Below are 22,054 nucleotides of genomic sequence, written 5' to 3'. Positions count from 1 at the left end.
TATGAAAATGCATGAACAATAATAATCCGAGACTATGGACTGATATTTGAAGAACGAATAGTCAAGATTGAGACAATTGATCGATAGTTTGCAAATTAACTGTTTACTGTATGGTTGTCAGATTGTACTAAGATAGTCTGTAATTTTCGTGTCAAACACACTCGATCATCCCCACTCATCTTCTTGTTCACTACAATACTATCATTACTTCGACTTAAATCTTCTTATAAGAGGAAAATTTTTGAAAAGTTGTGGTGCATATGAATGTATACATTTATTGAGCGAAGAAATTACGCCGTTTGAGTGAGCTTACTTTTTCACCATTTTCTGGACTTGTCACTTTAAGAATATTTACCTGTACCAATTGTTATAAACAATAAAGATGCCGTCGCCAATTGTTATAAACGTAAGGATGCCGTCGCCAATTGTTATAAACGTAGGATGCTGCTTATAACGCTAGGGGTTTCTGGTTATAACAGTCCTTTAACTTTTTACACGTATGTGGGACGTTAATTTACCTAAGACGAATATCTACACTAGATTCCCACCCAGTGTCTATTCTACAGGACTTCAACAGAACTCAGATCAAGAACACGAGATTAGCCTGACTATAACGTTAATATATTTCCACACCAAAATCCGACACAAGGAACAGTCAATCAATAAGTGTCCATCAACAAGGAACAGTCAATACATAATAAGGATAGGGGAATATATATAACACATAACACCTGTCATCCTATCTAATGTCTGACTCATCAAGACAACCAATCACTGTCATTCTCGCCCACACATCAAGTACACAATGACGCATATGAATAGAATTCAAAATTCCTTGAGATAGATTACAGATACTCGTTATAATTTTACTAAGAGACTATACAAGTACTTTTTACTTAATGTATTAATAAATCGAAATTCCCTCCACTACTTTTTCCTGAGGAATTATTATCTGTAAGTGCATTTGCTTCTGGTCCCACCTTGTCGTTACGTTGTTTTATGGCAATTAAGACTGATAAGTCTTGATGATTGAACGCTATATTCGCATCCTAAGCTAATCTCGTAACCCCCAAGCTAGAACTACACAGCGACTTGAACACGAGAGAAAAGGCACAAAATATGCGGGAAGCACTTTACTCCAAAGGTTCATTTATGTACAGAAAATATAGGGTTTTCATAGTATTTTAGAAGTCCTTGGGTTTTCCTGAAAATTCTAGAATACTACTAAACATAGTGCTAGTGTAGTAATCAGCCAATCAGAAACTCTACATGTGACTTTTCATTTTCGCGATATTTCTAGCAAAACTTCTAATCAAACGCTGATTGGATAAAATGCTTCTTAATGTTTCCTGAGCTTGTCATGTCTGTTGCGAGAAATTTGCAGGATCACTTCAACAAAAACAAAGTTTAAGTAAAAAGTACGTGTTGATGTGAATAAAATTCACACTTCACTTAACAAAGATCACGAATCAAATAAAGTCTACTAGAAAATATAATAGACTCCACAAAGAATGATTGATTTTATTTATTAGATATCTAAAATTGACCGGGTTATGAAAAATATCAGCCATTAAATTTTGACTTAAGGCATCAGCAAAACGAAGCACAATACAAGTTGTAAATTCCATCGGCTCCTGTTAGTGCGTGGTTCAATCTCTGAGCCTCTGAATACTTAAGAAACAGGATATTAAAAGACTGTTGATACTTTTTCACTAGCTTACCAAATGACGGTAATATCACGGAAACTATTTCCAAATCAGTAAATCCACCAATACCAATAAATTGGAAAGTAGCAGATAACTCACTAAATGTTCCTTTGAAAAAAGTCTCACAGTTGACCTTTCGGTTCGCAACTAAAGTCAATCATTAATCAACAGAAACTTGTGAACATTGAATATGATGAGTCTGTCATACTTATACTCAGGACGCGGTGGGTTAATCATTAAGACATTTCAGTCAACCGTTACATTGAAAGCTCCAGCTCTATTTAAGAAGTAGCATACACTTTCACATAAGATGTGGCTGTTGGGTTAAACCACAAATTCTTAATTTATTTAACTCTAAAGAGATGAGAGAGTTTGGATCCTAAGTCAAAGCGAATCCTAGTTTTATTTCACTGATTCGGTGACATGTGAGACGTCCAAATCCAAAGTCTGGTTCAAAGTTGACCACGAGGACATAGATTTGACTAATGGGGTTAGATTAAATTTTAGTGAAATTGATAACAAAAACCTTGACAAAATATCCCATAACAATTTCATTAGTATTAGGGTAAACTTACACAAAATTGATACACTAAACAGAAAAAAGTGAACAAAATATGTGCTAAACAACTGACTTCCATGCATCTTGATATTTTTCTATAACAGCTATTATGACAGGGAAATTCTTACCTTGATTTTGTCACTGAAAATATTTTGTTGTGGGTTTCCCTTAACAAAGTAGACAAAGTTTATCAATAAAACTACGAATTAGAAACAAGTTTCACTAACCAAAATTAACCATTGTCATCAACACTAATTCTGCTACTTCTATTGCTATCACTATCCCTTATAACACGAATAAGTAACTTTTATCTCTCAAAAATAACTGGCAGAAAACAAAAATAATACAGTGATCCAACTCTAGAATACAGAATTGATTTCTTCTGAACTAATACGAGCTACAAAGTGCGTTTAAGGGTTTGGTATTAATACGTAATATGGAGACAGTGATGAGGTATAAAAACCTCCAAATATAATCTTCAATTTTGTGAACCTTAGATGGATGAAATAGGCTTTCAAAGAAACGACTATTACCAAGTATGGACGCCTATAAAGGAAATTAACAATTGAATTCTTTAATCAGGTCCAAGCGATCGGAAGAGTTGACCTGCTATTAAAAGCAGTTCTGTAAATGATGGGGAATACAAAATGAAATTACTAAAAACATAGTTCAGTGGGTTTTAGTGCTACTTAGAATGACTCGACCGATACCATGGAGAAACTGATTTATATTAATACTATTAAAATCGATAAGTTATGAAAATAAAATAATATATTTGAAATATCCCAATCAATGGAGAGTCGGATTTCTGACTTTCCAAGGTTTAGTGTAATTCGTTTCTTCAGAGAACAAATAAATATCTAAATTAAATTAATACAAGTTTAAATAGTGAAGAGTAACAAAGCAGAATATTTAATGAAAACTACAGAAACTGAATTTTCTACCCACTAGGATATTACAAATATACTATTTTATTATCACAAACAATCCACCCAGTGCTAAATTTACTTGAGATTATCAAGTCAAACCTTGGTAATGATATTTATCGATACAATTCTAAACATAGATCGCAGAGCTGTTGCAGATATGATATTGAAGTCTTTTGTACAGATTAAACTTTTTTTAGCAAAAGTCAGGATTTCATGAGGACTATCCAGAACCTAATTCATCTCGGTTATGCTTCACTATAGCAGTAAAGTAAAAATGTAGTGCCAATCTACGAGGTCTTTCGATTTTCTATTTGCAAGTAATCCTTCGTATTTTAAGTAGTATTGGAAGATATCTACTTTTTATTTGTTTGTATCCTACGTGATGAGTTTGATTAACATATCACCGCATAACCACTTATGATAATAAAATTTTTACATGATTTCAACTGTGAAAATACTAAATTCTCCACAAAACCCCCTCTGATCTATAATAAAATTTGATTGTGATGATTACTCAAGAGCTATTATTGTAGGATGTATGTTCAGAGATCCATGATTGGTTACTATTTCGCTTTATTTATTGATAATCACCTCATTGAAATTTAAGGCGTTTAGCACCCTGGTTATTACAGGTTTACTGATTGGTGAGCTTGACAAAGTCCACAGTCGTTCACTTATGAAATATTCCTTCAGATAAATGTATTTGTTTACATTAGATAAGGACAGTGTAGTGATTTGAACACCTTTTATTCAATCATCACATACGTTTATCTGGGTATTTTCTTTAAATGTTATGGTGTTCTGATGCAATTTAAATAAATATAAACAATTACATGACAAAAAACAAAACTAATGCTTCTAAGTCCTATCAAAAGCAGTTTACTGAAGTGGTAACTACTTACCGATGTAGCATATTTCCCGTTTGAAGGCTCTGCTACAGTAATCCAACTCCCCTCTTTATAGAATGCCGTATTGTTTTCCTTATCAAGTTCCATAGATGTTGATTTATTTAACGGATCTAATTCTTTATACAATACATGAGAAGCATCACTGCGCGCCCCATCACTAACCCAACTAGAAGAAATTGGTATATTTGACTCATCAAAATGCGAAGAAAGTGACGAGCGAGACATAGCATCGTCGAAGACAAGAGGTGAATGACTGTGACTCAAGGCCTGGAGCCAAAACAGTAAAATGAGGTCAGATGACGATAATTCAGTTTTTTTTTAAAAAAAAAAACAAGTTTATGGTGAATATAAACCAAGAACATACCCATGACATGTACTCATTGATCATATTTCGTGGTTCTTTGAATCTAAAACAAGAAAATCAATTTAAAGACTCCTAACTTACGGTTTTACACTCCTGTACTTCTCCTTAGAAATAAAAAATGAGTTGGTTGAATTATGGGCCATAGACATTACTCACCTTTCCAATTAAGCAATCAAACTAGAGAGGAAATTATGAAAATAATGTGGAATGAGTACCTCGGCAGAGGATTTTCTACTTTGTCCAAGATGACTGTAGCATCTGTAAGTGACAATATTTTGAAAACTAAATATACAACCTACTGACTAAACAACTTCTTTCCAGCAAAAATACAATTCCCCATTGTGTTTTGTAATAGGTTACTGGTATAGTAATAGGTAAATGACTAGCCTGTATTGAATTATAATGAACAGTAGTTGGAAGTATTCTAAAACAGAATTTGCGAAAACAAATTCAACTAAAATCTGTCTGTTGTTGAGCAACGAGTGCCATTATGAAACCTAAGTACTTTTCCTGGATCTATGGAGAGGTAACCTTATGACTAGAGAGATCAACCTGCAAACAGTAGGTAATAAGTACAAACCGCGCTTCACCCACTTTTATTTAAGAATAGGTTACTTAGTAAGGATGGTAAATCATTTGATGGGGTTGTGAATCTTTATCGACGGAAATGGTTAGGATATGTACTACCTAAACTCATCCACTGACCATCTCGACGCGCAATAATGGCTGGTGCAGGAGTAGGTTAGGAGAAAGTTGGGGACGATCAAACATAGTATTAACACATAACGACACTGACTGTTGGACTAAGTCGTGTAGGTACATGTAGATCATCTGGTTTGGGTCCACGTGATTACGGTAACCAATTGTTAGAGATGGCGCAGGTACATTCACTTTGAATCGACAACTGCATCTCTGTGCTAATGTGGTACGGCAACTCGAACTGGTGTACGTACGTACGTACGAAGTTCTATGTTGTGACTGACTGACATTCACTGTCTCTCCTTAGATGCTAAGGTTCTAGATTCTTCATAATTTTTTCCTTTTATTTCACTAAATTATATTTTGTCTAATCGTATCTTGTATACCTAGTCTTTTTATTACCACCAATACTGTTACTATCTCTACTACTGTGAACTGATTGAATTTTTTATGGTTAGCTGTTAATAAGGACCGCGTATACCACTTAGATCATATTCACTACTCGAATTATCGATGAATTTAAGGTCACACTACAAAGCCACGATAATTCCATTATTTAAAGAGAGTAACCACATCATTGGGAGAAAAAGTCAAAATATTTTCGCATTTGACAAGCAGTCAATATACCACATGGCCCAACACAGTACATTCAATACTTAATGTTTATTCCAAGTACCAAAGGGTAATACCCTAATCTTATAGACCAGAATATCGGTTGGGTGAAAATTTACAGAACTCTCGGAAGGATATTTCTAACTGAAGTTCCACATAGGAACAAATGACGATCTACTGATGTTTCCAAAACAAACACTTGACTTGATTTTGGACCTAAATGCTAGATAGGATTTCGAGGTATACTAAATTAGTGATGACTATGTTAGAACTTTCTTAAAAAATTCAACTATGGAAGCTTTTGGAGACACGTATATTAGAGATCCAACATTGGGATGACGATTATAGCACCAGCACATTTCTGCCTGTAACTTACGGAACATGCCTAGTAGGTTAACAAATTTCGAGACCCAAGGTAAAATAAGGTCTTTGAGACTGTCTTGAATCTGAGAAGACGATGATACTCCAGTGGCGTTGACACGCACATAATTGTAGGTGCCGTGGACACTGAAGAGAGTGTTGACTTTCTTGCTGTGAAAATTGTGATTCAAAGGTCCACAAACATCATTTCTGACCAAAATAAAACCTCGTTTCACCCATTGATATTTTAGTTTGTAGTCTAGTATGATTATTTAGCAGTAAAGTGGAGTACAATGCTATTATTAGGCCATTTACGTAAAGAAGTGGACACTCAGGATGATTTCACGAAGGTATATGGTTTACTCTGTCAATCTCTTAATCTAAAAGCAATCCAGTTCGAAATGTACCTCAACTTTCTATACTTAACCTGAGTAAACCAGTATAAGGATTGCTATATCAGTTAAGACCATTCAAAGTTGAAAACACCCATTAAACCACATCAAAACTGATTACAAATTAGCGATGAGCGCTGTGAAGATAACCGGTAAACATTAATTTGTTCTCCAGAAGCTTTAACATGACTTCGACCGCATTACGTAGATAATAGAAACAAGGTATAATTAAACCCATGTTCGATGGATAGAGATTACTTTCTCGGTAAATTTCGACAGTTTAAGGTCGGAGATAAAATTTGTTGCGTTTTTCGTACACATAGGTTAAGAGGTACTTATAACGGGCCCTGTGGGAGATACAAAAAGTAAATACTAGTCACACAACCACGACTGCCATTTATCAATTACTGCTAAACTTCAAAGTTCCGTCTTGTAAGATTATGAATCGGACCTCATGAGCATAATTCACTAAAGAAACATGACTAATCTCAAGAACAACTGGAACGAAAATTTGTAACCGCTACCAGACAAACATCCTTGAGAGTACAAACTTCCCTCTATAGTGCTAAAAGTTGGGTTATGTAAATAGTTTTTCCATACTTCAAAGAATCAATCACCCAAAACTTCTTTCACTCCACATTAAGTATGAATGGACACAAACTTGACGATTCTTCAGTGAAATGCATAAAGAAGCATACGATAACCCACTTCTATTCCGATTCAGATTCGTGTAGTTGGGACAAAGGGCCTATAGCCTATGTTATTCCTTCTCTAGTATGCTTCTGTGAGTGTCTAGTCTTCTCTTGAATGAATCAATTGAAGGTATGAACACCACTGCCTCGAGTAACAGGTTCCAAGAATTACTGACTCGGTGTGAAAACCTGTATGCCACGGGTATTTTGTTCGTTCTTGGATTTTCTACTCGCCGCCTGTGTCCTCTGAGATGTCCCGATCTAGTGGACGAAAAAGAGAGAATATTAGGCCCAAAATCATTTACTAGTATTCTGTACATCAAAGTCAGATCACCTCTTAATCTGCGATAGGACAGTAAAGAGGTCTAACTTTTCCAACCGCTCTTTACATGGTAGACCCCAGAGTTCTGGAATTGCACGGCTAGCTTCCCTTTGTACTTTTCCAAGGATACTCGAGTCACCTTCAAAACAGGAGCTTACAGTCTGAACGCAGTTTTCAAGCTTAGTTCTCATTAAGATTGTGTGTACTGTGGTGAGCATAATAGTATCTAACTTGGTGAATGTCCGTCATAAAGTCCATAGGGTTCCAAACCCCTTGGCTGCAACCTCCCAGCAGTGGACCGTGGTCTTAAAATCATGACTCACTGTCTCCCCAAGATCCTTGTGAGACCACACCATGGGTACGGGCACTTCCCCTATGTTGTACCTATTTACCTCTGTATCCCAAAAGTGCATGTAGATACACTTTGCCGCATTGATGGATATCAGCCACTCTTTAGACCAACTAATCACAATATTTAAGTCTACCTGAAGTGCACATACACCCGCATCTCTCGTTATTTCTCGGCAGATTTCTACATTATCAGCGTATAATAACATTGGGGATTCAACTATACTTGGGCGACCATTTATATGCAGTATAAAAAGTAAAGGGCCTAGGACAGAACTTGCGGTACTCCACTAAGTACTGATCTCCAGGTGAAGCATTTCGAATTTACTTTTTCTTTCTGTCTACGACCTACTAGGAAATCCTTAAGCCATTTTATGGGAGGTTCGGCAATGCCAAGATTATCTAGCTTCAATAGCAGTCTATTTGTTGAAACCTTGTCAAACGCTATACTGAAGTCTATGTAGACAACATCCAGCTATTTTCTATTGTCTAGAGTCGTTATTCACTGTTTCCTTGCTATAAGTAGGTTTGTTATGCAACATAAACCTTTTGTGAAACCATGTTCGCTGTTTAACAGGTTGTTGGTTTTCACAAATGTCATTATGGTCTTTTTGACTATTCTTTCCAGGATTTAGCCACGACACTGGTGAGGCTGACGGGTCTGCAGTTTGATGGAAGTTGCCTTGGTCTTGTTTTTTTATAATGGAGTGAGGATAGCGTCCTTCCAGCCCGTAGTTAACACACTTTGGTCAAGCGACATTAAATATCACAGTTAGTGGGGCTACAATATATTGTGCAATATGTCTCAGAATTTCCGAGCGTATCTAGTAACAGTGGATCCCTGATGTAGCTAGGTATAATCCTCATATATTTTGGCAACAAAAGAGACAAAATAGTGGTAAATCATAACAAGATACTGTCCTTAGTCTTTAAGAATATGTCACGTTTTCTCTTAGAAGCCTCCTAAGAAGTTGCTTGGACCAGCTTATCCGGCAGCGAATTCCAGGATTTGACTTATCTTAAGGATTGAAAGGTGTCCATACAGTTCTCCACGCTGTGTTATGTCTCCAGTTTCTGGGTGTTATTCTGTGGGTTTGTGTTAGGACTGGGTGTAAGTAGGTTTTTGGGAGGATGAACAGGTGTTAAGAATACTGTAAGTCACAAGGTCACCTCTAACATACATATGCTCCAATTCATATCCGTCCAGCAATTCGAGGCGCTCTTCATGAGGCTTAGATTTGAGTCTCTGGACTGATTTTGCAGCTCACCGTTGGATACGTTCCAATGTATTCCTATCCTTTTAGACTAAGGAGGGGGACATTACGTTGTCAAGCCCTAAATGCAATTGAATTAAACTGTTGAAGATTATGTGAAGAGTTCTTCCTTCAAATTGGCCCAAAATATGCCTGAGCGTTACCAGTACAAGGTCTGCTCAGAAGGCATTTTTGTCGCAGTTAGAGTAGGACCCCAGATCATAGGGTCCCAACACTCCTAAATCTTTTTCAATTCGAGATACCTCCAGATAGGAGGTATCTAGGTTATATTCGGAAACATGTCACGGACGGACTACTTTACACTTGAAAGTGTCAAACGTCAATTCGTTGTTGTCTGCACAACTTTGAAGTCGAGTCAGATCCTCCTGATGTGCCAGTTTATCATCTTGGTTTTAAACTTCTCACCAGAGTTTCACATCATCAGCAAAAAGTAGTGAATACCACGATACCCGATGTAGGAGATCGTTTATATAAATCAAGAAAAAAAGAGGCCCTATTACTGAACCCTGGGGAACCCCACTAGGACATTCCACAGCCTGAGAGAAAGCGAAGTTAACCCTGACCTTAAAATGTCGATTTTCTAGACATGAAACGAGCCAGTCAACTAGAGGTCGTTTGGTACCCAATTGTTTGAGCTTATTAATAAGACATACGTGGTTGACCCTATCAAAAACTTTTGAGAAATCAAGGTAAATGACGTCAAACTTCCCCTTACGATCAAGGATGCTTGTCCATCTGTCCACGGCAGTCAGTAGGTTGGTTATACACTTCCTGAAACCATGCTGTTGAGGGGAGAAGTTTAAGGATAATAAATAGTCGTGCATACCATCGCATGTCGAGGACTCCATAATTTTTGAAGGTATAGAGAGAAGAGCCATCGATCTTCAACTTCAAGGTTCGCACTGTCGACCTCCTTTAAAAATTGGTTTAATGTAGGCCAGCTTCCAACTTCCTGGTATCGCGCCTCGACTTAGTGAATCCGAGAACATCACTCTAGGTGGTGTTGCCAACACTGGAGCCGCTTCCATAAGCATAATAGAATGAACAATATCCGAGACAGGATGAGTTTCCTTGTTTGGGCGCCGCAGTTTCTGACACATCAAGTGTCCAAGCTCAGTATTGAGAGTCCTAGTGAATCAATAAAAATAATTTCAAATTCCCAATATTTTAGCTATCAAGAAAAGTTACTCATGTTTCACATTGTGGATATTTTGTGAAATAATGTATGTTTGATGCTTTGACACTCATTCTTGACCAAATTAAGCTATGGCCTTTGAAGTGCAACTTGATCCGTTATAATGAATATCAGAAACCGATATTCTTTACCAAGAGAGGGCAGTCTTTCCCATCATACTGTGAGGATAAAAGGTCAGGCTTTAAGTCTCAGCTGATGGGCCTTGTTAACATGTTGCGCTACATTACAGGAGGAACGAAAACTATTTTACTGACCAGTAATTTTGTTGGGATGTCATTATTTTCATTGTGTTTTGGAGCCATAAGTTAAAGTCACTCATGTTCGAAATTACCTCACTTTGGCTTACACAACCTTCAGAGCCTTAGGTGACGGCGGACGTTCTGTATTTGTATGGCACTGAATGATCCGCCAAATTGTATGTTGTGTTGATTTTCTAGTATGCGTTCATGTAACCGCTGATTAATCTTCGAAACATTCTTAGTTATGGGTCATTTCAGTTATTGTTTGTTGCTTTGTTTTCTGCAGCTAAGTAAAATTCCTGCATTGTTTCGGTGTTTTCTATCTATGCCTAATAGCAGTACTATTGCACCAACTAGTTCTAATACCGCTTCAGTAGAAATGAATGCTAATCTTTGGCGGCGATTGCTTGATCGAAGGTTCGTCATTGGAGCATAATTTGAACATCGTTTTAAAGCTTTCAACGAGCAAGTGCAACGTCAATCTTGCTAATGAAGATGACGTGCACTCATTGTATTCATCAGTGGAGTAAAAGAAACAATAATGAACGTTGAAAGTATTTATATTTTGTTTCTATATGCATGTTTGTCATTTTTATGGGTAGGTTCTGCAGTTACTAAAGAGTTTCAAATTACTAGTAAGTTAATCACTTAGGCGTCACAGAAGACAGCAATGGAAATTACTTGCATCTTCCATAGCAAATTGCCAAACTGTGATGGTCATGAATACTATCATCTCTGCTTCCCGTCCATTCATTTTTAACTCGATTTTTCAGCCACCTCGTAATATGCCCCCGAAAACATATGTGGAACATGTGACCTCGTCCCGCTCCATCATTATTAGTTCAGGTATTCCAGAAGGATATAGGGTTGTGTTTTCTAGGAGCTCTCAAATTTTCATGGATCCATTCTCGACCATCAATTGCACGCCACAACTCAACCTCCATAAAGCATGCCAACGCTGACGTTGACAGTTCGCGTCTTAATAATATTATTTATATTGATATGTGAGAAATGTTATCCCACCCGTTCTATGACCAATATGCCTTATAAAATATTAACTTAAGTGACTTGTCACACTGAAGCCCTTATCATATGTAAAAATTTGATCTTGCTTGTAAACTGGCATGCCTCATGTAACATATTGTCATCTGAGAATATATTATCATTATTATCATTATTAGTGGTATTCGTTTAAGTTTGTATTAACGTGTCCAGTTGTTTCACTAATATTACCCAGACGAGCGTTCAATCCAATCGTTATTGTACATAAGAACGGTGTTATTATGCAGCAACGTTATAAAATATCTGAACTACCGCAAACATTCAGCTTCGACATCGTACTTTCTTTATTTCCACAAGCATTGTTTCCTTGTGGCTGTGTTCTAACAGATGATTTCGGTGCATCAATTAGCTGTTCAAATATTCAACGTTTTAAAGCCTATACAGTTCGATTGATGGTTTGATGATGCAATCATTGGAGAGGATCATCATTTTACGCAGTTGAGAGGACCTCCTTGGAACTGAAAACAACATCGTCGCCTCTATTTCAACACTGACAGCGTTTTGCACTATATCATTGACATGAGTGCAGGGTGACACTCTTGGTGTTTTAGGTTCTCTTGGATATTTTTTCTTTTCTCTTACCTATCGAACATGCAGAACTCACCGATTTTAATCTTGTACAGACAATGTCATTGTGGCACTTTCACTCCCGATATGTAGTCTACGACCCTTAAGTGATTGTAACAGCAATCATGAGTTTTACAAACTTTGGTTACAAAGTGATCAGTAACTTCGTACGACAAAATTGTGACTTCTTCACAGCGATACTTTTGTACTTTCAGCTAATCTACTGAATACAGATATAAATTAAATTGCACACTTACGAGCAGTAGGCTGTCAACTACAGAGGCTAACGTTCTATTTTAAGTCAATTACGGTACTAACGTCGACATCAATCGGTAATACATTTATCGCACTACCACTGTAGTAATACTACGCTTGCGGCTAACTGGAGGTTGCTTGCCGGAGGAACTTAATCACTTGCCGACGCAATGTATTTCAATATCGCTTGATAGGACTCTAAATTTTTGTAGTTTATTATTGTTGTCGTTGTTAATTGCCTGACATTCAACTAACCTGTAAGTCATACCTTTAAGCGCATTGGCAAATCCAACATTCCCAGATCTATTATTACTTGGTATTTCCAGATCAGTTGCTGCAATGTCCATTCCACTTGTCTTACAGCTCGGCGGCATCCGGGGGATTCTTGTCCATCGCTTGACAACCTCCGGTGCGTGAATACCCCTAACGCGTTAAGTACCGATCCAAACAGTCCTTGAATCTGGTGAGAGAGTTTTGTAGGGTCAGTTAAATATCATTGAGCCATAGCCAACTCGTCAGGCATCAAGTCGATGAGTATCGAACGCCTCACCGATCTTCGTCCAAGTCAAGGACGACCGATGCTCATCAGTTAGTTGCATGCCTCGGACTGGCCCATCAGGTGGTATGGGAACTATTTTTCTCGTACTAGTCTTGTTAATATACCTCTGTGTTAAGTCTGTCGAAGAGTCCAAGTGACTCAATTGAGATACGCGTAAAATCAAAGCTCACAAAATAACTATTTTTCTAAAAATAGAGGTTCTTTATTGAATGATACACAAAAATTAGTCACAAGCTTCAATTTGTGAGGTGTCCACGGTGTTAGATGCGTCCTTTTGTATGGAATAAAAAGGCTTCGATATTGCAAAAGACAGCTGATAGCTGTATCTAAACGTGGTAACAGTTTATCAACAATCAAAAGCCGAACCAAGAGCAAACAATATGGAAGCCGTTGCGTTTGAACAAAGGTTAAACGAGTGCATAGAATTGTGGATAACTGCCTCAGTGTTTGAGATAAAGTAATTATAATGATTAATACAATAACTGCCATAAGTATGTGTAAATATTTCAGAATATTACACGATAAATTCGCGTTACAACGCAATCGCAAACGTTGCTGGTAATATAACTATTTACTGAATGTAAATGAGCAGTGTAGAACAACACGCAAAGTTGTGGAAGAGAAGTGAGTAAAGACAGAATGTAAAACAGACTTAACACTGTAATAACATCGTTTGTGTTATCCGGTCATCAAAGCAGCTTAGGAACCTGGATATAACGAAAGGATAATCCACTTTAGGTAGTGGCTGTAAGGTCTGACTGTGACGTTGGCTCGTTGGTCTAACTCGAATAGCTCCCTAATAATACGGCACAGATAATTTACGTTAGTGATCCACAATTATAACTCTTTTATATTGTTGCAACTTTTGCAGAGTTGTGGATGGACTCCTGGTTAGCGTAGTTGTCTGGTTTTGCTTGCAACAGGATTTCTCGATAGGAAATGAAACCATTCTGAGTTACACACATGTGTGTAAGGGGTATATTACGTAATAACTTGGAACCAATACCATCGGTTATTTAAATTTATCTAAACCATAAGAGTCCGTAATTTTTAAAAACATCTGCCTTACAAACATGAAAAAATTGTAATTACCTCCCCACTATCGTGTTCGCTGGTCAGTAACGCTGCCCCCACTCTTCTTTGTGATGTTAGCCCCTCTTACATTTGTTGTATGTACAAATATTATTCTCAGTCTAAGCTCTATGTTGCTCACCTTGTTGGAATACACTATCCCTACTAGTTCCATGTTACAAGCGAATCAGAAGACTAAAGCCTTTATATTGTAGGTTAGACATTCATCTAGTATGATGGAGTAGATTTGTAGCTCAAGTGGGTGATTTTGATGTGGGTTTGTTCTCTGAGGTGGATGGTTTGGTCATGAAACCTTCATCGTCCTTCTGAACGACATCAGCAGCACAAACTTCGGTTAGAAGTGAAGTGTTTGAATTTCCCCACATCGGACAAAGTGGACGCTCCCTGCATCTTCGCCTACATGAACATCAATTGGCAGTCAAACACCACGACATTTCTTCACTCATATCAATGCACGTGGACAACTACGGACATACATTCGACTGGAAAAATGTGGAGATTTTGGACAGGGGCGATTCCAAAAACACCAGAGAATTTTTAGAAGCTTGGCACTCAGGTCGATCAACAATAAACTAGCACATTGAAATCAATCCAATTTATCAACCAATCAAGAAAATTATGCAGCAACATAGAAACAAAAATCAAACCAATAGGAGATACAACCAAAACAAAGAACTAAACGATGATAGATTTGAGGTCAATAAGAACCAATCAACATCGAGGTGCACAGGACAAGCTGTGAATCGCATGTGGAGAAATTCAAACACTTCACTTCTAACCGAAGTTTGTGCTGCTGATGTCGTTCAGCATGACGATGAAAGTTCCATGACCAAACCATCCACCTCAGAGAACAAACATACATCAAAATTCATCCAGTATATCACACTGCTATGAAGTTATCTAATTGTATAAGTTATAAGATACTGGTCAGATGATATGTGGTTTAGAGGTGATAAGGACAGATGGCTGATCAAAGAATGAGGAGAAAGAGTTGAGGTTTGCAAAATTTATGAGTAAGACTATGAATCGGTAAAGGAAAATACATTCAAATGCCAATAAAAAAATCTGTTTAACTTACAAACTGGAAGGCGCTCACAATAATCTAGGAAGTTCTGAGCTTCATATGATCAGTCATATTTGAGCGTCGCCCAAAGGATTGATGGGTTATCTGTCTATGAAATGAACAGGTAATTGCAGAAAATATGTTAGTTAAAGCATTCAGACGCAATTTACGTTATAGTATGTAGAATCCGTGGCATGATTATTCATGATGTGGTTATACATTTTTCGAAGCTTCTAGACTGTGTTCCTGTCAGATAGTCAAAATGGATAAATAATTGTATGAATGTTGTCATATACACCTTGAACTTGTCATCATATGGACAAAAATATTCAATATATATGTGGATGTTTTTGGAATAACTTATCTTTCATATTTCTAAAAGAAAATAATCTGTTTTACTCTTAGTAGACCACAGTTATATTTGAAAATTGTTTTTGTGGGCAGTTCCTGTGTGTTTCTGATTTTCTAACCGAGTAGTCCCTAGTCGCATTACGTTCTATTGAGTAGTGGACCAATGTATTTTGTAGGTTTATTGTGTTCAATATCAGCATAAGTTGTTGCGATAAAAAAAACTCAAGAAACATGGTTACTTAATAGTTATAAAAAGAGAATATGGAGCATGTAACACAAAACGGATTAAGAGCGTTACAGGGCCTGTGACATGTAAAATGAGGGATCACAGAGGCTATTTGAGGGCCAAATATTCGAAGTCCGCGACATGGCCACTAGGCGCCAACCGATTATTTAGTCACAATGTTAGATGTTGTATAGCACATCGTTAAATGTAGCTTAGCTTAGGTAAGCTTCACAGAACATACAGAAAACTCTGAATCGGTCTACAAATCAGCTTGGGGAAGACTTAAACCGAGTAAGCGTTTGTTTTGATCGGGTGGTTACTGGTAACCTATTTCAGAGGCCTACACAGCATGTGACAAACGAAGATGACTCTACCTGCATGGTTTCTTCAATATATTTAGAACAAACTCCCGATCACGATGGTTAAAATTACTATTTTTGGCAGATGCTAGTGTATCACAGTTCAATGTGGTTTTATTTATTGAATTTTGAAAAGTTTAGTAAGTTTATGTTTCATTTATCTTAACCACAATGAACGCAGTTTCCATGCTTCAAATCTATGATGAGTCTGACGTCAGAAGTCTTGTAAAATGTGGCTGTGATTTCTCAATTTCCTGTCGGTGAAGGACCAGTGGGTGTTTGAAAAGCTTCTGGTAATATCTATGAGAACTGTTTTTCCAGTAAAAATACAAGGGCACTTTCGCGCCATGAGTCGACAGGCTACAACTTTGCTATTACAGACTGGAAATTGAAGACCAGTATCTTAAGTATATGCGGGGGAACGTGTATGAAAATTAGGTCTAGTAGGTTAGTTTTTTGGTCAACTTACTGACTCTCTGTGCCCAACTGTTTGTTTCTGATGCTGGATTGAATGTCTCAAAATGAGGATCATACAATAGATTCCAACCGACAGACGACATATTGAAATCACCTTCCATTAACTTAGCTATAGCTAGTGACGTTAAGCATGCGAATGCCTGATTTAAATGTGTATCTATTACACGAGCAGCATTTGGGGATCTATAAACGCAGCCTTTTATAAAATGCTGATGATGTGGTGGACCGAAATTTGTCCATTCCAAGAATAATGACGAAATCATCACAGAAAAGTTAGTGTGGCAATATACTTAATACAAATCATACACAAGGGAAAAACATACTAGAAGTTATTGAAGTTATCAGTGGAAAGGCATGTCTAAGTTTCTTCTGGTATATGAATCCACAATTATAAATACTGAGTAATTCCAAATATGTTTGCCGTAATCCGGGGTGAGTTTAAAGATTGTAGCGGCAGATAAATCCTTAAAATAAATAGCTTCGTAAGTCCTCGAAAATAATGCTAGCCTCACACACCAGGCCTAAAGTGCTCGATCACACATCCGCACCAGATCACAGGTGGGTATGTCGTGCTACGCATCCCTTGCAACAATTAGCCAGCTTAGTTCAAACGCTCCCATACATATGTGAGAAGTGCTATTCCCCATAATTCTATGACCACTGTACCTTATATGATATCAACCTAACTGAGTGACCTACTGCAGTGAAGACTGTATCTTCTGTAACAACTTGATTTTGCCTGCAAACTGGCATGCTTATTTAACAGACAGTTATTTAAGAATAAATTACTGTTATCTTTAAGATCAGTCACGCAATGGGCATATCACTGTTATCTGTAGACGTAGATAGCAGATATATATCAGAGTTCTGTCATCGTAACAGCAGATAACTGAGAACAAGAAGCATATGTGTGCCGAAGTTTATTTGTGAGTGATTATCAGTGTGTCATGCATTGGGTGTTCAAAAACTGGAACAGTAGGTCAAAGACAATGTTTTTAAGCAAAAAATTGCAGCCAATTGTAATTATACGAAGTATGAGAATTAATAAAAAAACGCCAATAATTACAAAATTAGAATATTTCAACTAACCCCACATACTGGAATCGGTGACTGCGGGTATAGGATGTCTTTTGGAGATAAGGTGTTCAGGTTTTAAGTAGGATATTAACTATCAACTGAGTATTTATATTTCAATTATTTTAATCAAGTGATAAAAACATGTCAGTGTAAACGGCTGGGGGCTCATATAAAGTATGTAGGAAAGGTTAGTTCGCGATAAGTATCTGCTAAACGGTAAGTGTCATTCAAACTTAGAAATCAACGGTAAAATGTACCCAATATACAGTATGGAATGATAGCCTCATTATAATACACTCCGAAAATGATCCAGTCGAGAAATCTCTAAACCACATGAATAAATGTTACCACTTTCAGATTTCTCTCCGACAGTGTAGCATATCAAACTATAGTATACTTTGAAGACCGAAAAACCACTATTCAGTTTGAACTCAGAACTAACCAACTAATATTTGTTGTCTTAGGACAGACTACGTTCTTCTGTATAGCGTATAAAACGTTTTTGAGTGGCTAGCATTAAATCATATCAAAACACAACTCTGTGTTAAATTTAAACTGTTCTAATTTGAGAAAGAGAATAGATTATGTCATAAGTACAAAGCACCTCGAACAGTACTGCCTCTGCTATACAGTCAAGGGTTTCCCTAACACAAACTGTCATACTAAACAACAAAAGAAATGATCAATAAACGTGATTATATATAATATACCTGACAAGGTTGCCATTAAAACTGTAAGAAACTCGATACTAAAGGCAGCTAACCTCCAGGACAGTCCATGCCAATGTATCCGACTTAACAAAAAGCATCAAAAATACTCGTGCCCTATCCTGTTTAGATTCGATTCCCATTTATTAGCGGAACGTTTGATAGAATCTGAACAGCTAGTCTGTGCGCATACGAAGTTTAAAAACGCTCGTATAGTCTCGGACAAAACCACCAATCAAAGATTAACACAAAAGCATACCATAAACGAAATTAACATTGTTGAGGTCACAACAAATGTGATCGCGCCAGCAGCTGAACCCACAGGTGCAGCCGATTTATCTCATGTTAGTCAGTGTACTGATATACCAATGCAGTGTGTTAGTTTGCCTCTCATACCCCTAGTGGCCCTAGATAACCAGGACATATCTGAAGGAGACTCTAATGTCATTCTTTCCAGTGTAATATCGGAAGCCAAGGATCGTACACCTGATTCTATTGTGAAGGCTCATAAAAACACTGCTAAACCTAAAAAGAATATACCAATTAAAAAGAAAGTAAATAAAAAACCTTCTAGTTCTAAACCGATTACCAAAAATATTTCAACGGCTTTACCAAACAAAAGTATAATTTCTGAAACTATGCTTAACCCTACTCATCGTAAGGGAGGTTATAAGGACACGTTTCGTTCAAACGTTACACAAGAAGGCCACTACAACCATCATGGAAGCAGGCCTACTATTAGACAGACGGCAATAAACCAACGTGCCCCATGGTTTCCCCCATATGTAATAAATAATAAACCTGCAATATGTAACTCTTATCATCACTCTCGCAGTGGAGAAGATGGTATACTAGGTTATGCACCATCAACGCAACCCCAACATGTAGGCACCTGTCTTAATTGTCCACCAAAACAAATACAACAAATTATTCAACCTTACCAAAATAAGGATTTTTTTTCGGCCTCCAGAGATCCCTTGTTCCACTAGCACTACAATTCGCTCATGCTATAGCCCATGCGATCCAGCAAACACATTGAACCATAGTCCAGGCATAGCTAGAACTCATACCTTCGATAAGGATGCTCTCGGTTTCTTTACACTACACACTCCCTTTTTAAACTTATTACTTATTAACGCACGTTCACTTCTGAACAAAATTTCAGCCTTGAGAACCTTAGCCTTTCTAGCCAAGCCTTCTTTTATACTTATCACTGAAACGTGGTGTTATCCAGCAATGGCCGATTCCGAATTAAATATCCAAAACTATCGACTCTATCGTTGTGACAGAGAAACTAAGCGAGGAGGCGGTTGTCTTATATTTGCTTTGGATACCTTAACAACTAATAAAGTTGAAGATAGTATCTTGAATAGTTTACCAGAATCGATCTGGATATCAATCAATACCCTAAACCATAGTCTACTCCTAGGTTGTATATATAGAGCTCCTGATAGTACTGATAATTTGAATGATTGTATTATCAATGCATTTATACACGCATCTACTCTAAACTTCAGCGCTAAGATTATCACTGGTGATTTCAATTATCCTGGGATTAACTGGAGTACCGGTAGTTGTCAGTCTAGCAATGATGAATTTTTATCAATCCTTAATCTGTACTGCTGGTCACAGTGGGTTCGTACCCCAACAAGGGGTGATAATACACTTGATCTAATATTTAGTAGAGATATCATTCCCCTATCTGTACAAGTATACAACGAGTTTGAAAGCAGTGGTCATAGGATAGTAACTTGTGCTCTCCCCATCTATCCCTCCTACAACCGACCAATTCAAAGAACCTGCAATTATAGAGACTATAAGCATACAGACTGGGACCTCTTGCGCTCACTGATCAAACTGTCAGACTGGGATGAATTTTTCTCATGTAATAGTCTGACAGATGCCATCAATATATTCTATTTCATTGTTAACTCTTGTCTAGACTCCTGTGCACCAATTAAGACTTACAGGATTAGTAAACATTACGAATTATATATACCAGCTAAATATCGTAATAAGCTTAGACGCCTAAAGAAACGTTATTTTAAATCTAACGACTTCACGGCAGTCACACAAATAACAATAATTTTTAACCAAATTAAAGAGAAACATAGGTTAAAAGCCATCAATGAAGAGCTATTAGCACTACGTACTAGCTCAAAAGTGCAAAACCTAATCCACCTTTACAATAAACGTGCTAAATCAACTCAAAAGGTTGATATACCATGCATCCTGCATAATAATAGTTTTATATATGACCCAAAAACTATAGCAGACCTTTTCAGTGGTAATTTTGCAAATGACAAAGAATCCATAAATGGCTCTGTTTCTAGAGTTATATGCTTGACTGGTAGCTCAATAACATCTATCTCCTTCACATGTCTGAAAATTAGTAAGGTTATAAATAAGCTCAAGGTTTCGAAAGGTCACGGTGCAGACGGGATTTCATCATTTCTCTACAAATATGGTGGTCCAGATATCCAACTTCTTCTCCTTAAACTGTTTACCCTCTCTATGGAATCAGGCTCTTATCCTGATCGTTGGAAAACCGCGTACATCATACCACGTTACAAATCCGGAGATAAGACTGACATGAACAACTATCGGCCAATAAATATTACTCCAGTTATCTCTAGGATTATGGAAAAAATTATTAGTGACGAACTATCCAACTATTTATTGACTGAACAATTTATTGACGATTCGCAACATGGATTTCTTAAAAATCGATCCTGTATGACATGTCATTTTGACTTCTTTAATTTAGTCTATTCGCTTCGTAGCCAAGGATATCTAGTATTAGTGCTATACCTGGACATTTCTAAGGCCTTCGACATGGTCAACCACCAACTTCTCATAGGTAAACTCGCATCTTATGGGGTCGAAAACCCGTTACTAGCCTGGTTTGATTCCTTCCTCAGCAATCGACATCAAATAGTTAAAATCAACTCTTCATTGTCGAACGCAGTCCCTGTTAGAAGTGGGGTAATTCAGGGTAGTGTCTTAGGTCCTTTGCTCTTTTTAGTTTTCATTAATGATATTTGTGAGTGTTTTAGTGTGGGTAAGTCCCTTTTGTTTGCAGACGATCTTAAGGTGGTGTACTCATTTTCTCCACATGAGCTGAGCAATATTCGAAATTGCATCAGCACGGAGCTTAACAAGGTAGCACAGTGGTGCTCAAAATGGCAGCTGGAGCTCAATACAGCTAAATGTGGTTGGCTATGCTTCGGTGATACATCACTCAACCTTAATCTTACCATAAATGGGGAAATGTTATCTAGGTTACACACAGTAGATGATCTAGGACTTAGGTACTCCGATGACTTGTCGTTCACTGAACAGGTAATGAAACAAACGTCCAAGTCTCAACGCCTTATAGGTTTCATAACTCGAAACCTTCATAACAGCGAATCTCGTATTCTAATGTACAAAGTCTGTGTTCGACCACTCCTCGAATACTGCGCGTTTCTCCTTAGTAGCACGCGCATAAAGGATAAATTAAGACTGGAATCTGTTCAGAGACGATTTACACTTCGTACTCTTGGAACTGATAGTGTCTTGACATATAATTCGAGGTGTAGTAAACTAGGGCTTGACCCTTTATGGATGAGGAGACTCAAACTTAACCTTATCTTCTTTTTCAAAATACTTAACAAACTC

General features: G+C 37.3%; 1 protein-coding gene across 1 annotated transcript; it reads right to left on the bottom strand.

The window, feature by feature from the left end:
* Positions 1-771: 771 nt before the first annotated feature.
* On the bottom strand, positions 772-4,806 carry Smp_011640 (hypothetical protein; the record flags this gene model as incomplete). The annotated part of the gene is given in 8 exon segments (XM_018789023.1): positions 772-777; positions 781-810; positions 4,097-4,369; positions 4,467-4,509; positions 4,548-4,570; positions 4,623-4,643; positions 4,682-4,724; positions 4,766-4,806. Coding segments are annotated over 8 exon segments (480 nt in total).
* Between the last annotated feature and the right edge of the window lie 17,248 nt (positions 4,807-22,054).

The sequence above is a fragment of the Schistosoma mansoni genome, chromosome W (genome assembly GCF_000237925.1).
Source record: "Schistosoma mansoni strain Puerto Rico chromosome W, complete genome".
Classification (NCBI taxonomy): Eukaryota; Metazoa; Platyhelminthes; class Trematoda; order Strigeidida; family Schistosomatidae; genus Schistosoma; species Schistosoma mansoni.
This window is presented reverse-complemented; position numbering and strand designations above follow the sequence as displayed.